Genomic DNA, 24,481 nt, shown 5'->3' with positions numbered 1-24,481 from the left:
GGCCGCGATTTACAGTGAATTGAGAACATCTAAAGGACGTTAGGCATGACGCGCGGGAAAGTGCCTAAAACCCCCTTCTCTGTTCTAAATTAATTGTAAATCACGGCTTTACGGAGTTTATTGCTTTTATAAAGCGGTTATTCCACATACCGGTCAAGGTTTTAAAAAAATAAATAAAATAAACACACAGACACAAATATTTAATGCTATGACAAAAAAAAAAAAAAAAGTATTCTTCCGCCAAGCAATGTAGTTCCTCAGAAGGCGAATGACGATCTGGCGCAGTAATACTGATGTAATGCGGTTACAGGCCTTTTAATGACGGATTTTAACGGTCATCAACATCGTAAATCCTGCAAAGTTTTTTATATTTTAATTTTAAAAAGAATGTATGTACATTTATAACACTATACTTTGTATTATATTACCTTTTTTGCGTCAAATTACAACAAAACTAGTTAACGCTGCTGTGGGAGTGACGGTAAAGTTGACATCTTTTTTCTCTTCCGAGTCCGACTGCCGTTATCAATCTCTCTCTATTTGTTTTCCTCTTTTAAAGATGTGAAACACTATTGTGGAGTTTTCTTTTGCTATTTGAGCAAATGGGCACACGAAAAATGTTTTAATGTAGTCTTATGCCGCGTTCCAGGCAACCTGTAACCCGTGTTTTTCCAACCTTATACCCGTGAAAGTGCACTGGAACGGCAGTCAAACCCGTGACTTCCCACCAGATCGATGTACTCCCAGTTACGAGTTTGCCTGGAATGCGGCATCAGTCTCACGCTAGAGGTTTACCCAACTATGACGACTTCCGCTTCTAGCGCAGCTGAACCAATCCTAATCAAGGCATTTTATAATAACATAAATCGCACACTGACTGGCATAACGTTACCTCAAATGTGAATTTTGTAGCCATTTTGAGTGCAGCAAGTTGCTAAATATGCTATGCAAGTAACAATTCTGACATAGCCTATGTCATAAAACATGTAAAAATATAAAGGAAACGTGAATACTTAGACAAACTGAACATTTATGATGCTTTTTTGTCCTTTCAGTTCATTGAAAAGAGCAGCATGCACATTATTTAGTCCGTTTATGCCCCACTGAAGAAAGAAAGTCATATGGGTTAGGAACAAAGGTGAGTACATGATCAATTACAACAAATATCCATTCAAATTAGTGGCCCAGATTGTATAATATTTATTTAGTTTATATATGAAGCTTTCTTTGTCCAGAGAGACACATGGCAACTCTTACAGTACGTCATGAGGCCAAGCGCTCTGTTGTACGTCTGAATGAATGGAGGCATTTGATAAAACAACACTCTTTTATAATGGACGAGTTACAGTGTGCGTCTAAAGCATAGACTGTAAAAAAAGAAAAATATATGAATGAGTTTATTATTGGCAAGATCAACATTACTTCCATTGTTTACAAGAAAGCACATGTTGCTTCTGTTTAGTCAGCAATGTATATGTTCACTTGATAATGTATTTTAAGGGTTTATGTTATAACCTATAAAATTAGTCAATGTTATTTAATTTTTGCTGAAATAATGCAGGTAATCTGATCCAGTCTGTGTCAATCAGCCATAGGGTTCACTCAATCTTTAGACAAGTCATTTTGATAGTTTCTCTTTTATTATTGTAGAAAACAAAGTCGAACAAAGTCTTACAAAGTGACACATGAGTGCAAAAGCTAACAAAGATACAAATTGTACAATCAAACACTGAAAATGTATTTATAAAAAACAATGGACAACAATCCAACCACTAATTCTGAACATTTCAAAATAAATATATATTTTTTTATTGTCTTCATAAAATTATCATTCTGTTAATGCAGTTGTCTATAGAAAAATGTGTATCTCCAAAAATATAATTTTTCCATGGGAGAGTGTCAATATAGTTTCACAGTTCAGGCCAAGTTTTATTAAACAGGTTTGTGTCCCAGATCTGAATAGAACTGAAATGAAGATGCTGATTTTGTTTATAAAGCAGCAATAACGAAAAGAGCAACAAAAGGTTTCAGAATGTTTATCTAGTATACATAATATATTAATTCATATATTATTCTGTATATAATTGACAGTGTAAAATAGAACGCAATAATGAATGCTAAATTTTTTGTCAGCATTGATTATGGAAGTATTTTTCCCATTAAGTTTCTCTATAGGATGAAAAGTCGAAGGTAGAAGAAATTGTACTTATTGTAGGCAATGAACTACATTTCCCATAAGGCATTGCAAATAATCGAAGCAAAAACAACTGTACAATATAAAACTATTGACTTACAGTCACTGATTATAAGACATTTTAGGTTTATATTTAAATAAAAATATTTTAAATATTTAATACAATACAAAATATTTAAATGTATAAGTATTAGTATGTGGAATGTAGAGGGGCCGACTCGATTATTTAATTTGCAATGCATCATGGGAGTGGGCGGAACTGTTTCTATTGTAACTGGGACTTCTCTAATTGATCTCTCCTCAGAATTATGGGTAGTGTTTTTGAAATCACATTTACTTCTATGGAAACATAAAGCAGGGATTCACTCAGACGAGAACTTTCTTGAAAACTGCGCATTATTGAGAAGAATCTAATTCTTTATAGAGAAAATTATTGTTAGTTTTGTTTCCAGATCGCAGCTGTGGTATTATATTGAGATACCCTAATAAATATAGGAAAACAAAATCTGTGATATGTACAATTACCCATGACTGATGCCACAGTGATGGGGAATGTGCAAAATAATCAAACTCCTCATTGGGAAAGTTCTAGTAGGGATTTAACTCCTCTGGCACTAGATGAGACTCTTCACCGTCGACATTTGCGGTGAAACTGTTGTTCCTGGAGCTCCAATCATAGCTGTCCGGCGTCACACTGTGAATGAAGAGCAATAGGCAATGAATTAAACTGTTCTGGTCAAATGAACCTCTGGTGCTCCTCATTTAGGCATCACACTCATACTCCTCGCGGCCAAAATCGACCGAATAAACCTCAATGAAATTAATGTGCTATATTTTAGTCAATAATATTATTCTTTAATAATTTGCATTTTTAGGAGATTTCATGGTTTATTCACCTCTAAATTATGCACCATTTATATATTTCTTTATAAGATTAGAACTTTTTTTTTATTTCAATTTATGCAGTAAGTCAAAAATAGAACGAAACTTTAAAAATCCAATGAATGATGGCAGATTGGTGTCATCTGGTGGAAGGAAATAAAGAAAATCATCTGTAATACCATGATGTAACCACTATGTGTATACATAAGCCGTGGAGAACAGTGTTTTCAGACATAATTACTTACTTTTATTAGGTTTTGCATTTGGATATATATTTAGATATTATTAGACTACTTTTTTGTTTGAAATTTTGAATTTTATAGCGTCAGTTCTTCCATTATTATTATTATAGTCAAACACAGAGAATCCACAACATCAAAATATAAAAGAAAAAATGTACAAAAATATTAAGAAATTATTTATCACAGTTTCAAAGTTTATCACATTAGTTTCTTTTTTTTCTTCATCATGGTTGATTTGTGAATGGTACCCCCCAAAAATTATTTTTTGTTGTTGTATTTGCCATTCATATCTAATGGCGGTCATTTTTGAGCACTAAGAAAACAATATTTTTTAAGACAATTTAGCCATTTTCTAGTGTTTTGTGGGTTTACATAGCCAGTGACACAAAAGTCAGTAAGTTTTGTACCATTCCAATGAAGTTACAATAAATAAATAAAAAATCAAAACGTTACTTATTTGTTCAAAAGTGACCGAAGAGCACCAGTGGGTTAATTCATTAAATGTATGATGTTATCATAAATTAGAGAAACACAACTTTCCATTGAATCACTTACAATAAGACCAGGAATGTGCAATTGGAAAGTGAATATTATGACTTGATTTTAAGTGATTCATTAAAGTCTGAACACCAAACTTGACTGGCATACCTGGCTTGAATGTTTTGTGGGATGATACTCCATGCGAGGTCATCATCGCTGTCATAACGGCGCGGGTTGTCAAAGAAATAAGCTCTAGATGAGAACATGTGCCCAGGGATCACTGCTGCACTCTACCAATCAGAGAGATGAGACAATAATGTCATTTATTCCTATGATTTACAGTCTTCAGTGTCACATCATTTATACCATTTTAACAATTATAAATCTCGTACCCGATCCTGAGTCGGCTTACGGACTCTGAAAAAGTAGACCACCAGAGATGTGGGCAGAAGCTCCCAAACAAACAGGATCACCCCAAAAACCACATAACCAGCATCGCCCAATGTCGACTTCAGATCTGCCTGTAGAATAACATAAATCAGCATTATTGGCAAATTCATTGAGACACATTAACCCTGTAAAGCCTGATATGTAAAATAATAATAGTCATAAAAATGTATATTTTAAATGGAACAGTTTAGTGAACTTTTAGATCAAATCTAACAGAGTTTGCATATGTGTATTCATATTTGATACATCAGGCGTTTATGCCTCATATACTGAGAATATGGAAGAAAAAACACCTCGGATGCCAAAAATATCAGTCATCACTATATCTGCCAATAATACGTCTCTGTAAGATGATAAGTGCTAGTTTCATGATCAAGGCTCTGTATTTAAAAAAAATATATGCAATAATTAAACCTATAAGAACATATTCTATACTCATAATTTCTCTAAAAAAATGTATATATGAATAATCAAGTAAACTGAAGCTAATTCAGTTCAGTTGAAATATTACTAACAATATCGAAGTTATTCTTACGTTTACTTGATAAAAATCAGATTTGACAGCAGAAAGGCACGTGAAGCTCGAGCTGAAGGAGGACGTTTCTACAATTATACTAAAAGACTTTTACTTGATAAAACAGTTTTTCAATCAGACATAAGAAGGACTGGAGGAGATTGTGTGCGACAGCAAAGGTTTGATCATTTTGATCAATTAGAGGCCTTAGAAATGCGTGTATCAAACACAATACAAAATAGGGTTAATATATCATCATGAAAACAAAAGTACTAAAGACCCTCTTGAACATTGGCTTAATTTACTTCCATTTTAAGTGCATTATTGTAAGCACAATTTTTGTGCTTTTTTCTGTGCTAATTGGCATTTGATACAAAGTGATACAGTTGATACAAATGTCTAGAGTAACTAGAGTTTAATTTGCATTGAACCTGGAACATTTTTTACCTTTTTGTTATGTGTATTTGGCACGTACTTGGTCTGATACGTTGTACCAGTCGTAGTCGAATGAGTTGATGCTCTTGATTTTTGCCAGTGCCAGCACCACTAAGTTGTAGCACGCACGAGACGAGTACAGGAGGATCACCGTCACTCCGATTACAGTCACCTGACACACAGATGATCCCTGGACAGATGAGATGAGACGTGACATTCAGACTCAATTCTGGTAGGAAACACCATCCAATTCATTTTACAATGGATAAAATATACATAGTTATTCACATTTACTTTTTTATCTATTCCACTCCATGGGGGTTTAAATAAAATTAAAAAAACACCTCAGTTTAAAATGTAGCTCAAACAGTAGAGCATTGGCGCTTGTAACGCCAAGGTCATGGGTTCAATTGCCAGGGAAAACAAGAACTGATATGAATGTAAATGTGTTCCTTGAAATGCAATGTAAGTCGCTTAGGATAAAAGCGGCTGCCAAATCCATAAATGTAAATGTGGTATAATGCTCTTTTCACAAGATGTAAAATAAGTCTGATGTCCCCAGAGTGTGTATGTGAAGTTTTAGCTCAAAATACCCCACATATATTTTTCTATAACATGTTAAAATTGTCACTTTTTAAGGGTGAGCATTAAAATGCACAGTTTTTGTGTCTGTTCCTTTAAATGCAAATGAGCTGCTGCTCCCGGCGCAGAGGGCGGAGCTACAACAGTTTGTGTCCTGGAAATGTAAAAAACTTTTTTGTTTATGTTTAAATTTATGTAGCTGATGTGGAGTTAACTATCTTCAAATCATTAATTAGCATATTCTGTCATGATAATCTATAAATCGTGTTCAGGGGGCGGGGTTTATGTACATTTTAGGGGATTAGTGATGTCACTAACCCGTGAGGAATGTTCTGTAGTCCCTACCAGCCGTTTGTTGTAGTCCTTAAAAAGCAATTTCTTTAAAATCAAATATGAGCATTGTGACTTTTCAGATGTTGTTTATGCTCAAACAGCAACATTACACACTAACTAAAGTTAAAAAAGTGAAATCATAATCAACCACCCCTTTAAATAATGTTGTTATACTTGTACAATGAGGTTGAAGAGAATGAAAGCGAATGAAATTGAAAATGAATCATTTTAAACTGGTTTGATGTTTGACAGTGTATGTAATGCGTTTTTCTGTTTTAACTGATTAATGGAATATGCATCACATCAAAAAGTGTAACGAGGGTTAAAAACTTCCCAACTGTCCAATTCATCTTCTTTAGATTGACATATAGTGGACTTGGGAAGATTGGCACATTTTCAAAGGGCAACCTGCTTTTTAAGACTGAAAATTAAAGTATGGAAAATAAATACACCGTAAATGCTTTTCCATATGATCTTTTAAAGAGACAGTTTCCTTCTGGTTAGCCCATTAAAATGCTTTGCCTGTTGAAATGGATCATTCGTTTGTGCTGAGATTCTAGGATTCAAAAACTTGGAACCCGGCTAACAGGGAACGTTCTCGGAACTTCAGCAAACATTTTTTTAAATGTTACATTGTTTCAGAATGTTCAGAGAACTTTCAAAAGTAACATTCTTATAACATTTGCTAAACAGAATGTTCCTTTAATACTCGCATAACCAAGAAAAAAACATTCAGAGGACTTTCATAAATAACTTTTTTATAACTTAATGAGAATGTTAGCAAGATGTTGTTAAGTTCTAGCCTTTTATAAACCACACCTGCCTTCCGCTGTATATATATTATAGTATATTCATGTTGACTTTATTCTTGCTTTATTACACGGCTCTGTGGAATACTTGATTCTGATTGGTCAATCGTGCCATCCAGCGGTATATTATTCCTCGATAACAACCGCTGAAAACAGATAGCGCAGGCTCATCCAGGCTATACGCTTGCTAGGAGCACTTTTTCTTCGTGCAAGTTTTGCGTTTGGTGAGCTAATAAAATATTAAAACTCTGTAAAATCAATATTTTGTGTAGTTATTTTATTATGCCATCCAGTATCGAGGACTCGCTCTCTCTTGTTTCATGCAAACGCAGATGCTGCCATCTTGCGACTATTGTTGTGTACACTGTTGGATTTTAAGATACAAACAAGTACGATTTTAAAGCAGTTTCATCTCAAATCAATATCCCCATAATTATTTATGTGGCGAAATGCAGTGTAATAAGTGGTATGAACGTACAGTATTTCTTAAATGTCTGTCTAGATTGAACTTCCCGCGCTTGCATCTGCTTTGCATTTATAGACCTATAGTCTTAATTATTTACTCATGTGGCAAGTAGCCGTGTTATAAGCGAGATAATGTACATCCAGCCGGTTGTTATCTCAGAATAAACCCCTTTAGGCTAATGAAGACCTGATCCTGATCACCCTGTCTGGGTTTATTCTGAGATAACAACCGGCTGGATGTACATCATCCCTTACATATAACGTATCACAGCTTTCATCTGTTTTGTTTTGTCATTTGTGTATTTGTTTTTTGTATTACCTTGGACTCCAGGTAGATGTTGGCCAAAGACATCTTGGCGATCTTGTAGAGACACAGAGAGAGTGAGACGGCACAGAGGACAAACAGAGTGTCATTGATGGCCACGCGCACCAGAACTACAGTCTCTGTGTCGGTCTTTGTCATCTTCACCAGCAGCGCGCAGGTCAGGTTCACCAGCAGGAAGATGATGCTGATGCACAAGAAGAGCAGGTACAGCGGCAGCCTGACGACACAAGATATATATCATTAAAAATCATAAACAACAGTACTTTTAGAAGTACAGAAGTTACAGATGATAATTGTATGGATCCATATTCACCTGTATTTCTGAAGTTCGGGTGAATATTTAGACTTGGCCTTGAAGATGACCTGTCCCAGAAAACAAGTTAGTGTAAATATCACATGCAAAAAGCATTTTTAAGCCAAGAATGACACATTCAGGTCACCACACACTTTGATCTTAACATAAACAAGATTGTTAAGCAAGCGCTTTTCAGGTTTACTGCTCGCCTCCATTATAAACATTGACATGTCAACATGTTCTTATCATATAAGATCTGATTTTGGCAGATTGAAGGACTGAAGTGTGTGATTATATACTGTAAAAAGAGAAAATGTACCTTAAGGAGTTATTCCAAACTGATCTGATCCTTAAAAATTACACTGGTGTGAATTCAATTATTTATAAAAAAAATTTTTACTTAAAAATTTTGACCTAAAACTAAAAAAATCCAGTTCATTCTACACAGTAAAAGCTCTTTTATTCCAAAAATGCACTGTAAAAAAAAAAAAAGATAACAGGATAGTATTTTTCTGAACTGTTCTTACCCGTATATAAGTAAGTGGACGTGCTCGTTTAACATTTAAAATATGTATGGTTGCGTTAAATCTAAATGAGTTGGTAGTTATGGTGTAAATGATTCACAGGTTATTACTGTAGTGTCTTTTAAAGTGTAGTGTAAATGCATCAGACCGCAGTGAATGATTTCACTTCCCTTTTATTCTCACGCTGCACTCCCACACATATGATTCACTTGCAAATGCAGCTTTAATCACAATAAAACAGGAAGAATAATTCTACACTGCAAAATCATTCAAACAAAATCAATTGTGTTTATACAATAAATGTAAAACTGAATTTTAAGTGACATAAGCACTAGTGTGGGTGTGAATCAATAATAACAAGGCTCTTAAAGAGGCTGAATTGGACGTTTGAGCAGTGTTTTAACCCTCCTTACACTTTTTAATGTAATGCATATTCCATTAATCAATTAAAACAGGCGAATGCATTACATACAGGGTTGCAAAGGCACATCTTAGGGCTGTGCATTGATTAATCACGATTAATCGCATCCAAAATGAAAGTTTGTGTTTAGATAATATATGTGTGTGTACTGTGTATAATTATTTTGTCTATATAAATACACACACATGCATGTATATAGGCTATTTGAGAAATATTTGCATGTAAATACTGTATATATATATTTATATATATTTTATATTATATATAAATAGAAATATAATTTTATATAAAAAATAAAAAAAAATTCTTAAATATATACATGCATGTGTGTGTATGTATACAAAATAATTATATTCACATATATTATGTAAACACAAACTTTAATTTTGGATGCGATTAATCGCGATTAATTGTTGCACAGCTCTAAGATGTGCCTTTGCAACCCTGTATGTAATGCATTTGTCTGTTTTAATTGATTAATGGAATATGCATCACATCAAAAAGTGTAAGGAGGGTAAATAAATAAGAAGGATTGACGTGAAGCAAAAAAGAAAAGTCATTTCAGTGTAAGTTAATACAACAGATAATTTCTCTTTAGAATGAATTATGCATAATCAGATCAGGAACGGTATGAAAATATATACATGATGTAAGCAACAGAATATCTCCTTTTGCTGTGCAAAATCTTTTTTTGTGTGTGTGAGTGTAATCCGCTCTCATAAACTTACATGTGACCTGCAGTCTTAAAGCCAGATTTTACCATTCAGGTTCAAAGGACGCTTGTGTGTAACTCACCTGTGCGAAGTAAAGATTCATGAGGCTGAGAGTGAAGAACTGCAGGCAGACGGGGAAGCAGTAGAGCAGCCAGAAGGAGAAGGGTCCGAGGGTGTTTGCGGTCACACAGTTTCTGAAATAAAACGAGAAGAGAAGCGCACGCAGAGCCGCCCACAGCAGACACAAGAACAGAAACACTGTCTGGTAGCTGAAGCGCTTGTGTCTGTATCTCAGCACCAGCCACAGCTGCGCGTACACGAACGCAAAGAGCAGTGTGTAGAAGACTGTGTACGCCACTGTTAAACCCAGCTTCACGAACGGTGGCACGGCCGGGCTGAGGGTCGGCAGAGGAGAGAGAGACTCGTTCTCCATCGGTCTCTTTTCCTCCTGGGCTTTTCCTCGTCTGCCGGCTTCTTCAGCTCCTCCTTCTCGTGTTTAGACGACAGGACGAGCGTGCGAGACAGCGCTGGGATTTAGGGGAAGGAAATGACAATGAAAGAGGAAAAGAAAGCATGCAGCAGTTCCTCGTGCGTGAACCGCATTCAGCTGGAAGGAGGGCGTATAATATTGTGCAGCGAACAGTGAAAGCAGGAGGAAGGGAGGGAGGACGGGCACAGTGACGCTGCGTTGACGTGCTTTACTGTACCTTTAACCCTGTGCTCACGCTTCCCACGGGATGCTCGTGCTTCTCTCTCTTCCCAGTATGACTGTTCACAGGTTTGCACGTTCAGCACATGCACAAGCTTCATTAGAGCGTTGTTTTATTTACATAATGAAACAACTTTATACTGTACAAACCAGGGGCAACCACAAAAATGAATTCTACAACTAATACCACAGCCAATTGCAACTACTACTATATATATATTTATTTTTTTGTGCATTTTCCTTCAGTTGGACCTAAATCTCCATCTTTTTGACTAAATTATATAACAGTATAGAAACTTGATTCTTGAGTTAAACTGAAAGATTGTCTGTTTACAGGTTTGCACGTATCTGCACATGAAGCTTCATTAGAGCAAAGCCTTTGTTATTTACTTTACATAATGAGACACCTGTCAACCATTGTAGTATAAATATGGGGCAATTGCCTCTTTTTTGCAATTTCTTTTATGATTTATGATTTAATTATTTTATATTATATTTAATATTATCATTATTATTGTTTAATATTATAATAATGATCATTATTACTATTAATTAATCATTCTTATTCAATTCTTATTTAATTTATTATCTAAATTATGAGTTATACGAATTTTATATATTGGAATTAGTGTAAAGTATAAGTGTCTACAAACTTGAATTTGGATGCCATTAGATATTTTTAAATATTCAGTGTTTCAATGCATTCATACCTCACATGCAAAATGAAATCTGGGACAGTAGCATGTATTTTAAATTATGAATATTGACGAATTGCTTTTGTTTCACATTTGTGAATCGCTTTGGATAAAAACATCTGCCGAGTGTATAAATGTGATGCATAAATGCAGCTGCCAGCCACAGTGTGATAATCTGTCAGTTGTTAGCCAGAAATTAGCTTACAAAACACACATTTTATACCGTATTTTTTAGTGTTGACAATTGAAAGTGAAATGATCATACTGTAATTATTTTTCTTAGGCAGAGAGAGAGAGAGAGAGAGAGAGAAAATGTTTCTGTGAAGTGTTATTTAATTATATATTAATTAATTTTAGTATTAATTATATGTATTAATATTTTGAGCAAGCTTATTTTTTTATTTAATTTGAAGTTTGAGTAATTTTTTATTAGCTTTTTATATTTCAATTTAGCTTTTATTTTTATTTCAGTTATAGTTCTAGGTAAAATTATTTTATTTCAATTAGTTTAAGTTCAAGTTTTTCTTCTAATATTTTATTATATTATATATTATATTTTTTTATTATAATCTAATCAAATATATTTTATTTAAGCTTAATTTCAAATATGTAAATGATTTTTAAAATGGTTTTAGTTAACAATAACAGCACTGAATAAGTCTGTCACCGTCGGCCCTTTTTTGTTTAAAATTTTTACTAAAATTGTTTCTAAACCTTTACTCTCTGCTTAACCCACGTCTTTATTTTCATTTACGATGCTGTATCGTTGTTTCTTGTGAATTTGCCAAAATCAAGCGAAGCTAATTAATATTCAGACTGGATCGTGGGACTAGATCGAAACTTGTGTGTTACTGTAACCTCAGTACGGGCTGATTAAATCTGTGGTCTGAAGGGTATATAATATATTCACCACAAGCCTCCTCAAGCCGTGAGAACCTTCTCTGTGTCTGCGCCTCGACTTGGGACTATATTTGTGAATTATTGCTGATGTAGCGTGGGTTCTCGTTCATGCAGTGACATGCAACTTGGCCCAGATGTCAGAGGTCAAGTACATCAATCAACAGTGCAGTAATAATCACAATAAGGTCATGTGATGTACTTATAATGGGGAATGAAATGCATGCTTTATGTTTCATATGCGTCTCAGATTATAATTTTGATCTAAACTTTGATTTTGAAATAAAAGTCAATATAGCAGATAATAATATAATAATAATACACAGATAATATATAATGTGTGGAATATCTGATGTGTAAAAATAGACTTACAATTTAACTCCTTTTCATTTTAGGTGAAATATAACCTAATGTTGACATGTTCTTGATGACTGACCATAAATACGATAGTCTAGCAGGAGAAATAGGTTCCCATGTACCCGTTTGCCATTTTTTTGGGAACTAATGGTGTGGGAAGTTGGTGAAGATGTCAAGCAGTCCTCCTGCAAATGGGACCAATTCCAGTTTAACATTCAACAGAAACCAAGCTGCCATTATAACATACTATTCAATAATTTGACCCTCGTTGCATACCTGAGGACTTGGCAAACTTCATAAAGGTGTAAAACTAAAGAATTAAAATTAAAGATGTTAAACACAATGATACAACAGAGGGAACTAACTGTGACACTATATTAGGGTTAAGAGAAATACACAAATATACTTTATTTGACCAATGTGAGGGAAGATAAAATACTGTAAAATATGTATAGGTATGATTTAACTGGTTTCAGGCCCTAGTTGAATTTCTCCATCTTTTTAATGTGGGACTTTTATGTTTGGTGCAGAAACATTTTTAGTTGGCAAAATGGACTTTTATTTTGACAGGATAACACCTTGGAGGAGGAAGGCCTTTAGTAGAGAGATGACCAAGCCAGTGGAGAGGAAGGAGGCATGTGAGGTGATCCTTATGGATTAATTACCCATGGAGACTTGTTTTTTTTTTTTTTTTTTTGGGGGGGGGGTGTTTTTGCTATTTCATCACATTTGGAGGATTATTACCATTTTCCTGGACATTTTGATTCATTTTTTTGGGCTAATGATTCACACATAAGGACAATACTTCTCAAGCATGGACTATTAGATCAAGGACTCTCGGATAAGTGTTATTTTTTCTGATTTGACTATTGAGTTATCAATATACTTTGTTGGTTTACCTGCTTATGCCTATCTTTGTCTGATTTCAAGTGTTGATTCAGTTTTCCCCCTTATTCATTAATGCCTTGTGAGTGCCCTAAACTTTTAAGTGGTTTACTTAAATTGCAAGCCCAGTTTGTTACATAACTTAGTCTAACACAGCAACTAAAATATTCAGATTATTCGTATGTGTTTTGTTCAAGCTTTCCATCTGGTAAACGCACTTCATGTTGTTTTGCTTCCCCTTTTTTTAAAGAATTTTCGTGTCATTGAGAAATGATGCATGCGTTCTTCCATAGTGGTCTTTAAAATGTATGTATATAGTTAAACATATTTATAAAATAAAATACAGACAGATGTCTAAAGGTGGAATTTCAAACATTCCTGGAAATGACTCACAAATGTGTGCATATTAAAGTAGCCTAATTCATTCTGACACAACACAGTTGCATTAATTTCTTTGAACTTCATTCCATTTTAATATTATGTACTTAAAGTCAAATTTCAAATTAAAATTCAGCATTAAAATTTTATCCATTCAAATTTAGAAATCATAATTATTACTGAATGCTTGTAGAGATATGATTGACCAGTAGATGGCGCTGTTATTTAATATTTCACAGCACTAGTTTATATGTTTTACCTTCATGTTGTTTGATCCTAACCCCAATCCCCAATTAACTAAAGTACCCATCCAAATCAATTAGTTTACATTCATATTCATCCTTGACAGTGAACGATAATCTGGAATGCTCTTGTGTCACTGTTCATTTGCACACAGTACAGTGAACTCAGGATATTATTGCCAATTATTGTGCCGTTTCAAAGGGAGTGTGATTGTGCCAAAAACAAGGCCTTGCTCTGATGGTCTTTTGGATCGTGCTCAATTATTATATCATCAAAAGATCAATCGCTGATGTTTGTTTAATGTCGCTGCATTAATTATGCAACATGATGTTAATGAGTAGGACATTCTGATTTGCTGAGACAATAAGCGTTGTCATGAATATTAATTAGGTTATGTGACTGGATGCTCCATGAAAATAACAAAAAATAATGTCATAATATTAATAGTAAAAAATTACAAATCTTTTTTTCTGTGGAACAGCATATGAATATTTAAACAATGTTCAAACAACACTTTTTCCAGACTATATATATATATATATATATAATGTATATGTATGTAAACACAGGCACAGACACACACACACGATGTTGCAGTAGAAAAACACGTACAGTGTGTGTAAAGATATCATATATATTATTGTAGTTAGTAGCCTATAACAAATATGAAACAGGCTACACACAAGAGGTGGGACCAAGTCATTGTTTTGCAAGTCACAAGTCAGTTTCGAGTCTTTGCATTCAAGTCCCAAGTCAAGTTGCAAGTCCTCGGGTTTAAGCTTCAGTCTTAAACAAGTCATTAGTGATTTTTGCACTATTACTAATTTATATCAGGAAGGCATTTAAAATATGTTCATGACTTAGCAGTTAAAGTTCATGATTGCGATAAAATTTTCACTAAGGGCACCCTTCAGTTCAATTTAGGGATTAAGTATGACAAAATAAGGATAAGGCAGTGAAAAAAAAAAAACTATTTTATTGGTTACAGAGTAACAAAGGCAAAATCATTTCATTGAAATAACTGCTACACATTTTGTATGTGTGTTAGGAAGAATTTGTCTATGAGTGTGTCTAAGCCATTATTTGGAACCTAAAATAAACCGAATAGGAAAAAACTAACTTTAGTTTTAAAACTAAAATGATCGTGATTTGCTATACATTAAGTTTAAAATATTGAGTCCCTGGTTAAATTATTTTCCTATTTCCAATGCGAAGTGTGTGTCACGTGACACTTTTTGGGGCTACGTGTCTGTCATATTTACAAAACGTAAATCCATCCATTTCTCCCGAAAGACATGTAAGTGAGTGGCTGGTGAACAGGGAGAAGACTTTATAGTTCCCCATAGGCTAAAATGTGCATTTGTTGTGAAAAAAAAAAAAAAACATGTCTCAAAATTATTTGAAAGGTTCATTATTTCCGCTTACTAATTGACATCGGTGTGTTTTTTTTTTCCCTTAAATGATAAATGGTTCGCTAGTACTTCTGTATTTAAATGCCTGAAAAAGAAAAAAAAACATTATTTGGTTGAAAACTGTGTGAATGTGTAATAAATGGCAACTGATAAGCGCTGCTGAACTCTGGCTCAGTGACAAAAGTGCGAAAGCAGTAATCAGAGCTGTGATCATGATGATATAGTGTTATACTACAGTGATTACAACTCTGATCTGTAGTTTTAGAAGGTAGGTCAAATCTTTCCAAGTCACAGGGCTCAAGTCCGAGTCAAGTCGCGAGTCGTTGTTGTCTAAGTCGAGTCGCAAGTCATCTTTGATTAAGTCGAGTCGAGTCGCAAGTCATCTTTAAGTCGAGTCGAGTCGCAAGTCATCAAACATGTAAAAAAATAATAATAATTGCATCACAATCATTTTTTTTACAGTCAATGATCACAATAAGTGTATTGTGATTGTCACTAACAATTTAGTAACTAAACTGAATTTTATTAGGTTTAGTGACAACATGTTACAATGTTTACATGGTACAATTTCTGGTAAGCTACGCTTTTTTATTATTTCAATTCAATTATTGTGATTTTGATTTAATATTGACTCATTTGGATAAATATTAGGTACACAAGATAGGCGTTAATTTTTCTCAAGAAAAAAAACAACTCATCTAATGCTGTCAACATACAGAGAGCCCTATCAGCTGGCAGTATTATTTAAGGTTAAAATAACTCAAATTTAATCTTAAATACACATATTTAGCAAAATACTCTCAATAGCTATTTTTATAGCCAACTAACGTGCTATAGCCTATTATGGTCATTAAATGGCTTTCCTGAGGTAATGTTAGTGACATATTGTTCTCCAGCTGTTTTATTGACCCCTTTGTTTGATTGGTCGATATTATGTATGAGGAATATACATTTCTGTAAGTTGTACTGTATCTTTCAACAGTGTTCGTGTTTTATTTACTATTAGCTAGTAGAGATGATCGGGTCACGTGCCGCTATGTTACGTGAACCCTAGGCTAGGGGTCACGTAACATTTACAAGCGCCAAAACGGTATTTATTGTTTGAATTTCGTAATAAAATTGACAGAATCGGAGAGTGCTCGGTCTAGTCTGTCGGTCTCCGTGTCCTCTTTGCTTCGCGATTTTTCTTTGCTTGAGAAAATGGATGTGTGGCGTGAGAGCGTGTGGAAAGTGTCAATCGCGAGTCTCACGGTGAATGCGTGACAGTGGCAGCTCTGCCGTCAACTAACATCTGTGTCTATGCAGTAACTTTAATAAGTAGGCCTACTTTTTAAATGTTAGAGTTCATATAGTGTGAAAGCTAAACCCGGATTTTAGTACATGTACATGTGGTATATTAGTATTGCTAATCTTATACAGTAACTCAAGCAATATAATCTGCATCAGTGTAACAGTTTTAGGGCGGAGCGCGAGCCTCACTCGGACACGCGCTTAATCTTCAGCCAGTCAGTTTCTCTCAGGCAGCTTCAGGTTCGGTTCGGGTCTGGAAATGGGTCGGCAGGGGCAGAGATGGTCAGTGTGGATCCTGCTATTCGGATTGTCAGTGTCTGTTAGCGGGATAACACGACAGGAACTTTTTCCATTCGGGAGGAACGCAGGCGACCAGTCTCTTAATGAAGGGAGCGATGAGACGCACGAGATCACTCTGGAAAAGCCCGTCACGTTTTACGACGAACAGTTCAACAAGATTTACGTGAGTGTTTCAGTTATTAATCATATTCGCGTCTACTGTACTGTGATACATCTGATTCAGGAATAATATGACCCTAGAACAACATTCATAAAATTTAATTGCCATATAAATGCGTTATGTTCGTAAAATTGCCCTTCAGGATGCAAGTTACCCTGGTGTGTGTACATAAACTATAAAAAAGCTCTAAAAAAGTAGTTTAAACCCAAATTTGGGTCAAATAGTGACAAACCCAACCGCTGGGTTAAAAGTTTATTTAATAAAATGTATCCAATAGTTGGTTTGTCCATGTTTGACCCAAATTTGGGTTGAAACAACCCAGCATTTTTTTTACACACATTTAATGCATACATACATACACACACATATTTAATTTATACATACACACACACACACACACACACACACACACACACACACACACACACACACACACACACACACACACACACACACACACACACACACACACGCATATATGTACATAATGCACACACACACACACACACACACACATGTGTTGTTTTTGCCATGTTTTCTTGCCATCTGATTTTATTTACACAATGCAAGTACAAGTACAATAGCAGCAGATTTGGCAAAGAAACAGGCAACACACACAAACAGCTCATTATCTCCTCCTAAAATAGAAATGTGGTGTTCTAATTGTGGTGTTCTAAAAAGTGCTAATTGAGTAACAGATCATTTAACAAGGTTTTGAGTTATTTCAGGTTTGCCTACTGAACGCTGGTTTATTATCCAGTCGACTGATCTGTCTCTATTAATATAGTATGCGGAGTGTAAGTTATTGTTTTGGCATTTTATACAGAATAGATGTTATTTTATGCATGCAACATATGCAATGAGAACAAATGTAGGATAAAGTGATTTTATTCTCCGAGAATTGAGTGATTGATTGCATTGATGAATCATTAACTATTAGAGTAGGAATGTTTATCACAAAAGTAAAGAGTCAGTTTAGCTCTCATGAGTGATTCTGTAGTTAAAATACTCCAGACACATTCCTGTATATATGTGTATTGATCGGGTGGATTGACTCACGGACTGTTTTAGATGTGGTTGGAGGACTCGTACATCTTTATGGAGAATTTTCTCAGAGGACTCAACTAACAATAACATTCATAATTACAATCCCTTGAATGCTTCCTTTCCCACAGGTTTCCTTTGCCAATTTCCTTTCCAGGACAAGCAATTCTTTTTGAGCTGTTGTGGTTCTTACCATGAACTCTTTTTATTTTAGCAGAATACATTGCATCTTTTCATAACATAACATAACATTTCTGTTGATTTGTAGTTGACAAAACTCCAGTGTTTTAGAGCAGATTATGAATGAATGGCAAAGTCACAAGAAGGAATGAGATGTTTCCTTCAGGATTTATAGGATCTCCTGCTGAATAAAAGTGCATGTGTTTGACTGCATTTCCAGATGTTGTCAGAATGCACCACGCACATCTGTTTTAGTGAGGTGTTGAACATTCATTGTACAAACGATTAAAACGTGCATTGCATTCCTCATTAAACCGCTAATTTTTTTACTTTTCTTCATTCATTCTTTACTACAATCTGCACTCATGTTAAACTTTGTTTTAAAACGCTTATTTTTCTCAGATGAATATGCTGAGATGATACTATTTAATTTCCCAAAAGGTTTAAATACAGTCCCTGTGCCTGAAATTAGCCCTATATATTATGCATTTAGCAGACACTTTTATCCAAAGCAGTATGCAGAACATATATTGACGTAGAGAGTATTCATGAAACAATACCAGGATGACCCACCCGGAAACCTCTTTGAAAACAATCATTTTGTAATTCTCTTGGGTGACGTTATGGCACAGAAACAACACGCTTTAGCCATAATACCGGATCAGTGAACCTTATTAGGCCTAATTTGTCTGATTTTACTTTGTCTGTGCTGAATAGGCTTTGAGGATTTTACTATCAGAGTAACAAAATATTTGACTTTATAGGCTGGATTTAGAGACACTCGAGACTTTCCTTGATATCCTATTATCTACAAAATAAGTCACACATCAGTTTAAAATGTGCATTTTGTTTTCATTTGTGTTACATTGCATGTTCAGAGTGTTGTTTTAGTTTAAAACAAATAGTTTCTTTGTTTTTACACTGTGTGTGTGTGTGTGTGTGTGTGTCTGTGTGTTCAATGGACTTTATTCCCTAAACCATCACAAACACACACTCAGTTTCTGTTGATTTTAGTGCACATTTGAGTATTTACTCTTTTAAAGGTTACTTATTTTGTTTTGATATAAGTTTTAAAGATTGCAGTAGCATGAGAAAAATTGGGAACTTATATAGCCCTTTTCTACACACGTGAATATGTATTTACTATTTATTAATACTACTATTATTATTATTCTTTTATTAAACATTATTAAAGGGATGGTTCGGGGTAAAATCAACCGAGGGTCCTTTGCACCATGACCTCGAGCCAAACACCCCCCAGAAGCCTTTTTTTCCCTTGGTTGAACATTATTAAAGTTAGAGCTTATTTAGAGAGATCAGCCGGATGGCTTAGTGCAGGCGCTAATGGATCCAAGGCTGTATCTGGTAAATTACCCCACTAATAATGCCCAGAATGGACCAAACTTCTACAGTAGCACAAATAGGTTCTGTACTCATAAAACGAGGCATTGGAAAGTTTGTAAGTACATCAGGAGTTTATTTAAATAACACTTGCCTGACGGCTCATGCTACCGCTAACCCGGATGTTGACGTCACTTCCGTGAGTTGAGAAAAAAAATACTCCTGCAGAAAGCGATGCATAAGGATGTAGTGTAATGACGCCCAGTTCCAGGAATGCACTCATATTTTGATGGTAGTGCCAGTTTGCAACAAATTTTGTTAACACTTTGGAAAAAATAATTCATCGTGACACCACATTCTTATGCATCACTTTCTGCCAGGACTTTTACGTGCTTTTCCCAAACCCCTGAAGTGACGTCGACGTCCAGGTTAGCGGTAGCATTAGTCATCAGGGCAAGTGTTATTTAAATAAACTCCTGATGTACTTACAAACTTTCCAATGCCTCATTTTTTATGAGTCCAGAACCTATTTGTGCTACTGTAGAAGTTTGGTGCCATTCTGGGCATTATTAGTGGGGTAATTTACCAGACACAGCCTTGGATCCATTAGCGCCTGCACTAAGCCATCCGGCTGATCTCTCTAAATAAGCTCTAACTTTAATAATGTTCGACCAAGGGAAAAAGGCTTCTGGGGGATGTTTGGCTCGAGGTCATGGTGCAAAGGACCCTAGGTTGATTTTACTTCGAACCATCCCTTTAAATCTATTATTTTTATTATTATTCATTATTGATTTAAAAAAAAAAAAGTATATATATATATATGAGTGTTCAATATACAACCTCATTGAATTTAATAATTTAATCTGAAAATATCAAAATCTGAAGTTGTCAAACTTATGATCTCTATAGTTGACAGTATCTGTCTAGAAAGAGAAAATAGAAGATGTAAATTAGGTAGAATAAAATAAAACTATTGGACAAAATAGCTAAATATATATATAAATATATATATTTATATACAACTAGAGATCATAAGTTTGACAACTTCAGATTTTGATTAAATTATCAATTTAATGAGGTTGTATATTGAACACTGGGGTTCTTGACTCTCTTGACTCTTGATGGTTGCATAATACTTTCACTGTAAAAAATGTTGCTGCAATTAGTTATAACAACTTAGAATTTGTTGAGATAACTTAAATTTCCAACTTAACTAACCTAAAGTTAACTAAACTTACATTTTTAAGTTAAGTATGAACACTTGAAACATCAAGTAAATTTACAATTTTAAAACTTTTATTTTAGATGCGATTAGGCCTGTCGCGATAGTCGATAAGTCGATTAATCGCACGATAAAAAAAATGAGCTCGATAATTTTTCCGGCCGCGATAATTCCATTTGCATGCTTGTTTGTTTTCCTCGTCTCTCTCTCTCTCTACCAAAGAGACTGGATGACCACTCTCGGTTCTTTAGCGTAGGAGGAGTGAACCCTCTTGTTGTCAGTTGCATGGTCTTTGTGTGGGGAGGCGGCGGCGCGGCACTTGTCAGTCACATGGTCTTTGTGTGGGAAAGGCGGGACTGTTTGCGGCTACTGCCGGGAGAGAGAGAAGACGCTAGTTGTGAGTTGCGACAGCGAGCCCGATCACATGAAAATGCATATCTATACCACGAATGTTATTTCTCGTGCCATTTATACGCCAAAAATAGTTTTTGCGTGCATATGATACGCTCTTTATGGCGTGTAATACGCACGCACTCCTCACCCCTAATCCTAACCAAGTATTTTCAGTGCGTAGCATACACACGCAATAAAGTGCGTCTCCGTCTTCCCGACAGTACACAATCACTTGACAAAGTAACAGGAGGACAAAGTAACAGTGCAAAATTGTGCGATATGGCTTGTTGAGGCTTTTTTTTATTTGTTTACAAAGGTCCTAACTGTCAGTTTTGCCTGTTATGGAATGTATCACCATTTAATAATGTCTAAAGCCTAATGTTTAATATTTTTTGAAGTGCAATTTTGTTTCATTTTATATATTAACAGACATTTATTTTGTTAACAGACACTAAGAGTCCATTGCTTTCATTGTTTTTGGTTGTTTTGTTCATTTTTTTGGATATTTAAAATGTTTTCCGTTTTCAATGTTTAATATTCTTTAGAAATAAAAGTTTATAGATCGTTGAAAAGGTGTACCTGCATTATTATGCCATTATAATTATATTAAATGAAAATGGTCTCAGAACGACAATATTATCGTTTATCGCGATAATTTCTTGGACAATTTATCGTCCAGCAAAATTTGTTATCGTGACAGGCCTAGATGCGATTAATCATGAATAATCGATTTGACAGCACTTGTTCAAAAACATTAACGGAGCAAAACATCACTGTGTTCTTGTATTTTAGTTATGGTTATTGATTCCTATCTTCAGTATCTTCTTCTGTAATATTAGTATTACTATTATATCTCACATCTAGATCAACACCAATGGATTTGCTGCCCTGGAGAAGCCGACAGGAGAGTCAGAGTACCTGGGCAACATGCCGGCCAGTTTTAAGATGATCGCTGCTCTACAAGGCGACCTGGACACCAGCGACGGCGTAGGAAAGGTCTTCTTCCGCCAGGACTCGAGTCCTGCTCTTCTCCAACAGGCGGCCGATCACATCAACAGAGCCTTTCCAGAGGATGATACGGTGAATCCCATCCACGCGCTGGTGGTCACATGGGTGGATGTGGCCTATCGTAGGGCTGAGAGCAGAGGAGACGGCCTGGAACACACCGGAAGAGTGAGGTTCAGTTTATTTGTGGGTCGTTACAGTAATTTTATCATGCATTTTTAAAATTGTGATCCTGGATCACAAAACCAGTCGCACAGGTATATTTGTGGAAAGGCAATTTTCTCAATGTTTCGATTTTTGTGCACCCTCAGGTTCCAGATTTTTAAATAGTCCTATCCTAATAAACCATACATCAATCTTGTGTTTTTGTTAGGCTACATAACACATACTTGCGTAGAGTATGTTTTGAGCATAAGAATAATGCATCATATTATGACTATTAATGCATGTATCAAACTCGCTCGCACTGCAAAGATCACACTCCTATTCCTTATTTTACAGTTTAAATATCTAAAAATGTAATTTGCAGTAAATGCACTTTAAGCCACAATTAAAGCATAATTGCATAAGATTTTATGGCTTCATATAGTAATTGTATTTTGAATATAAATGGCTGAACCCTTTCACTTCTTTTTAATATAAAGAGTTAAAAACAAGTGGAAAAACTCCAGTGTTACTTTAGTGTAATTAATGTACTAAGTGTTTAATTGCAATTAATCGCATCTAACATACAATTTTGGACTTTATTCTCTAAACCATTACAAACTTCAACTCACTTTCTGTTGATTTAAGTGCACATTTGACTGAGTATTTACTCTAGTTTTTATATAAAGGTTTAATGGAATTAATGTAGTCCTTTTCTACACAAGAGTGCATTTTTAAAATTAATCTAATATTAATTGTTAAAATAATAATCATTTTAATATATTTATTATTTTATTTTAACAATTTTGTACAATAGTTTTATTTTAATATTATGAAATTTATATATATATATATATGACAATGAAAAATGAAATGAAATGACAATGAAAATGACCTATTAATTGTCATTTAAGTGAAATTACTGAACTTATATATTCGAGCTTGATAAAAATGATCATTCTAGAAGAAAATTTCAAATGGCAATTAGAGGCTTTTGCATCTGAACTCTTCATGTGTGTATATATATATTAGAGGTGGGCATAGATTAATTTTTTTAATCTAGATTAATCTAGATTAATTTTGAAATTAATCTAGATTAATCTAGATTAAAATTCCTCATTTGAATTCTGCCGAAGGCATTCAGAATATGTGTGCTACCCAAATAATGACTATAAAAGTAAGTCTTTGAGAACCGGTTTGTCAAGCCAGGTGGCGCATTAGACCAGGGGCTCATCTCCTGTTTCCAAAATGCATCGCAAACTGCTTGAGAAAGCTGTTCGACTCACTGTAAAGGTTACTACTGTACTGTTACCGTCCGTAGGCAACATTAGGTAGGCCTATGTTATTATCAACTACTAGCGATGTTGCCTAAAATCTATATTGTGATATACATTGCAGCCTCTTGCAATAACTATTATAATAAAACCATTTCAGAACAGGTTACACAGACCCAAATAACTGCTAAATTTATTTTTTTTAAAGGGTGTATGTAGTTTTGAGAACATATATTGTGCAAAACTGTAAGTATACAACATAATTTCGCAGATAAATAAAATTTAAGTACACTAGCTGCAGAGACTTAAGTAGGTCTAATGTTTATTATGGCTTGGAGCTTATGAAACCCGAAATTAAAATTAGAATATTGTCTAACTGATGTCTTTTCAGTTAAAAAGAAACACAACAACGATTCTTAAAATCGGGCGCAGACAGAGATTATGTTCTACACCACTAAGATATATTGGGAATAATACGCGCGCGCTGGTATTCAGTGATATGTTTTGTTTTGAATTTGAGGTGGTAGAACGGATAAGTCACGTTTTAACTTACCGAACTGTTACACCACACACTCTGTCTATATAGTTTGCTGCTGCTCGTTGCACCGATCTTTTTCACCAGTTTTCACTTTCAGCTGTGTTACAGTGTTTAGGCTACTTAAGATGACGACGAATATGATCCGTTGCAGCCGGGTGTTCCTCGCGGCCGCGGGTAGATTGCGTCATCATAGCTTGTGTAGTATTAGCCAGCTCCCAACGCAACTTGGAGAATAGATTAACGGCGATATTTTTTTTATCGCGCGATAAGAGTCTCTGCGTTAACGCCGATAACGGCCCACCACTAATATATATATATATATATATATATATATATATATATATATATAT

The 24,481-nt window shown here is 34.9% G+C and overlaps 2 protein-coding genes across 2 annotated transcripts in view; one reads left to right on the top strand and one right to left on the bottom strand.

The window, feature by feature from the left end:
* Nucleotides 1-3,540: 3,540 nt before the first annotated feature.
* Nucleotides 3,541-10,152, bottom strand: gpr137ba (G protein-coupled receptor 137Ba). Its single transcript, XM_081351209.1, has 6 exons — nucleotides 9,747-10,152; nucleotides 8,025-8,074; nucleotides 7,706-7,928; nucleotides 5,238-5,387; nucleotides 4,191-4,319; nucleotides 3,541-4,088 (listed from the first exon to the last, which is right to left on the bottom strand). Exons 1-6 carry the CDS (start codon nucleotides 10,095-10,097, stop codon nucleotides 3,909-3,911), a joined length of 1,083 nt encoding a protein of 360 aa, XP_081207335.1. The 5' UTR covers nucleotides 10,098-10,152; the 3' UTR covers nucleotides 3,541-3,908.
* A 6,553-nt stretch (nucleotides 10,153-16,705) lies between these two features.
* Nucleotides 16,706-24,481, top strand: part of nid1a (nidogen 1a) — a 45,884-nt gene continuing 38,108 nt past the window's right edge. Inside the window, exons 1-2 of the mRNA XM_081351416.1 lie at nucleotides 16,706-16,993; nucleotides 22,035-22,343. Of these exons, the coding sequence (XP_081207542.1) occupies nucleotides 16,790-16,993; nucleotides 22,035-22,343 (513 nt within the window). The 5' untranslated portion in view covers nucleotides 16,706-16,789. The remainder of the gene's footprint in view (nucleotides 16,994-22,034; nucleotides 22,344-24,481) is intronic.

The sequence above is a fragment of the Scardinius erythrophthalmus genome (assembly GCF_964197995.2).
Source record: "Scardinius erythrophthalmus genome assembly, chromosome: 21".
In the NCBI taxonomy this organism is placed as follows: domain Eukaryota; kingdom Metazoa; phylum Chordata; class Actinopteri; order Cypriniformes; family Leuciscidae; genus Scardinius; species Scardinius erythrophthalmus.
Note: the sequence above shows the minus strand (reverse complement) of the source record. Positions and strands in the feature narration are given on the sequence as shown.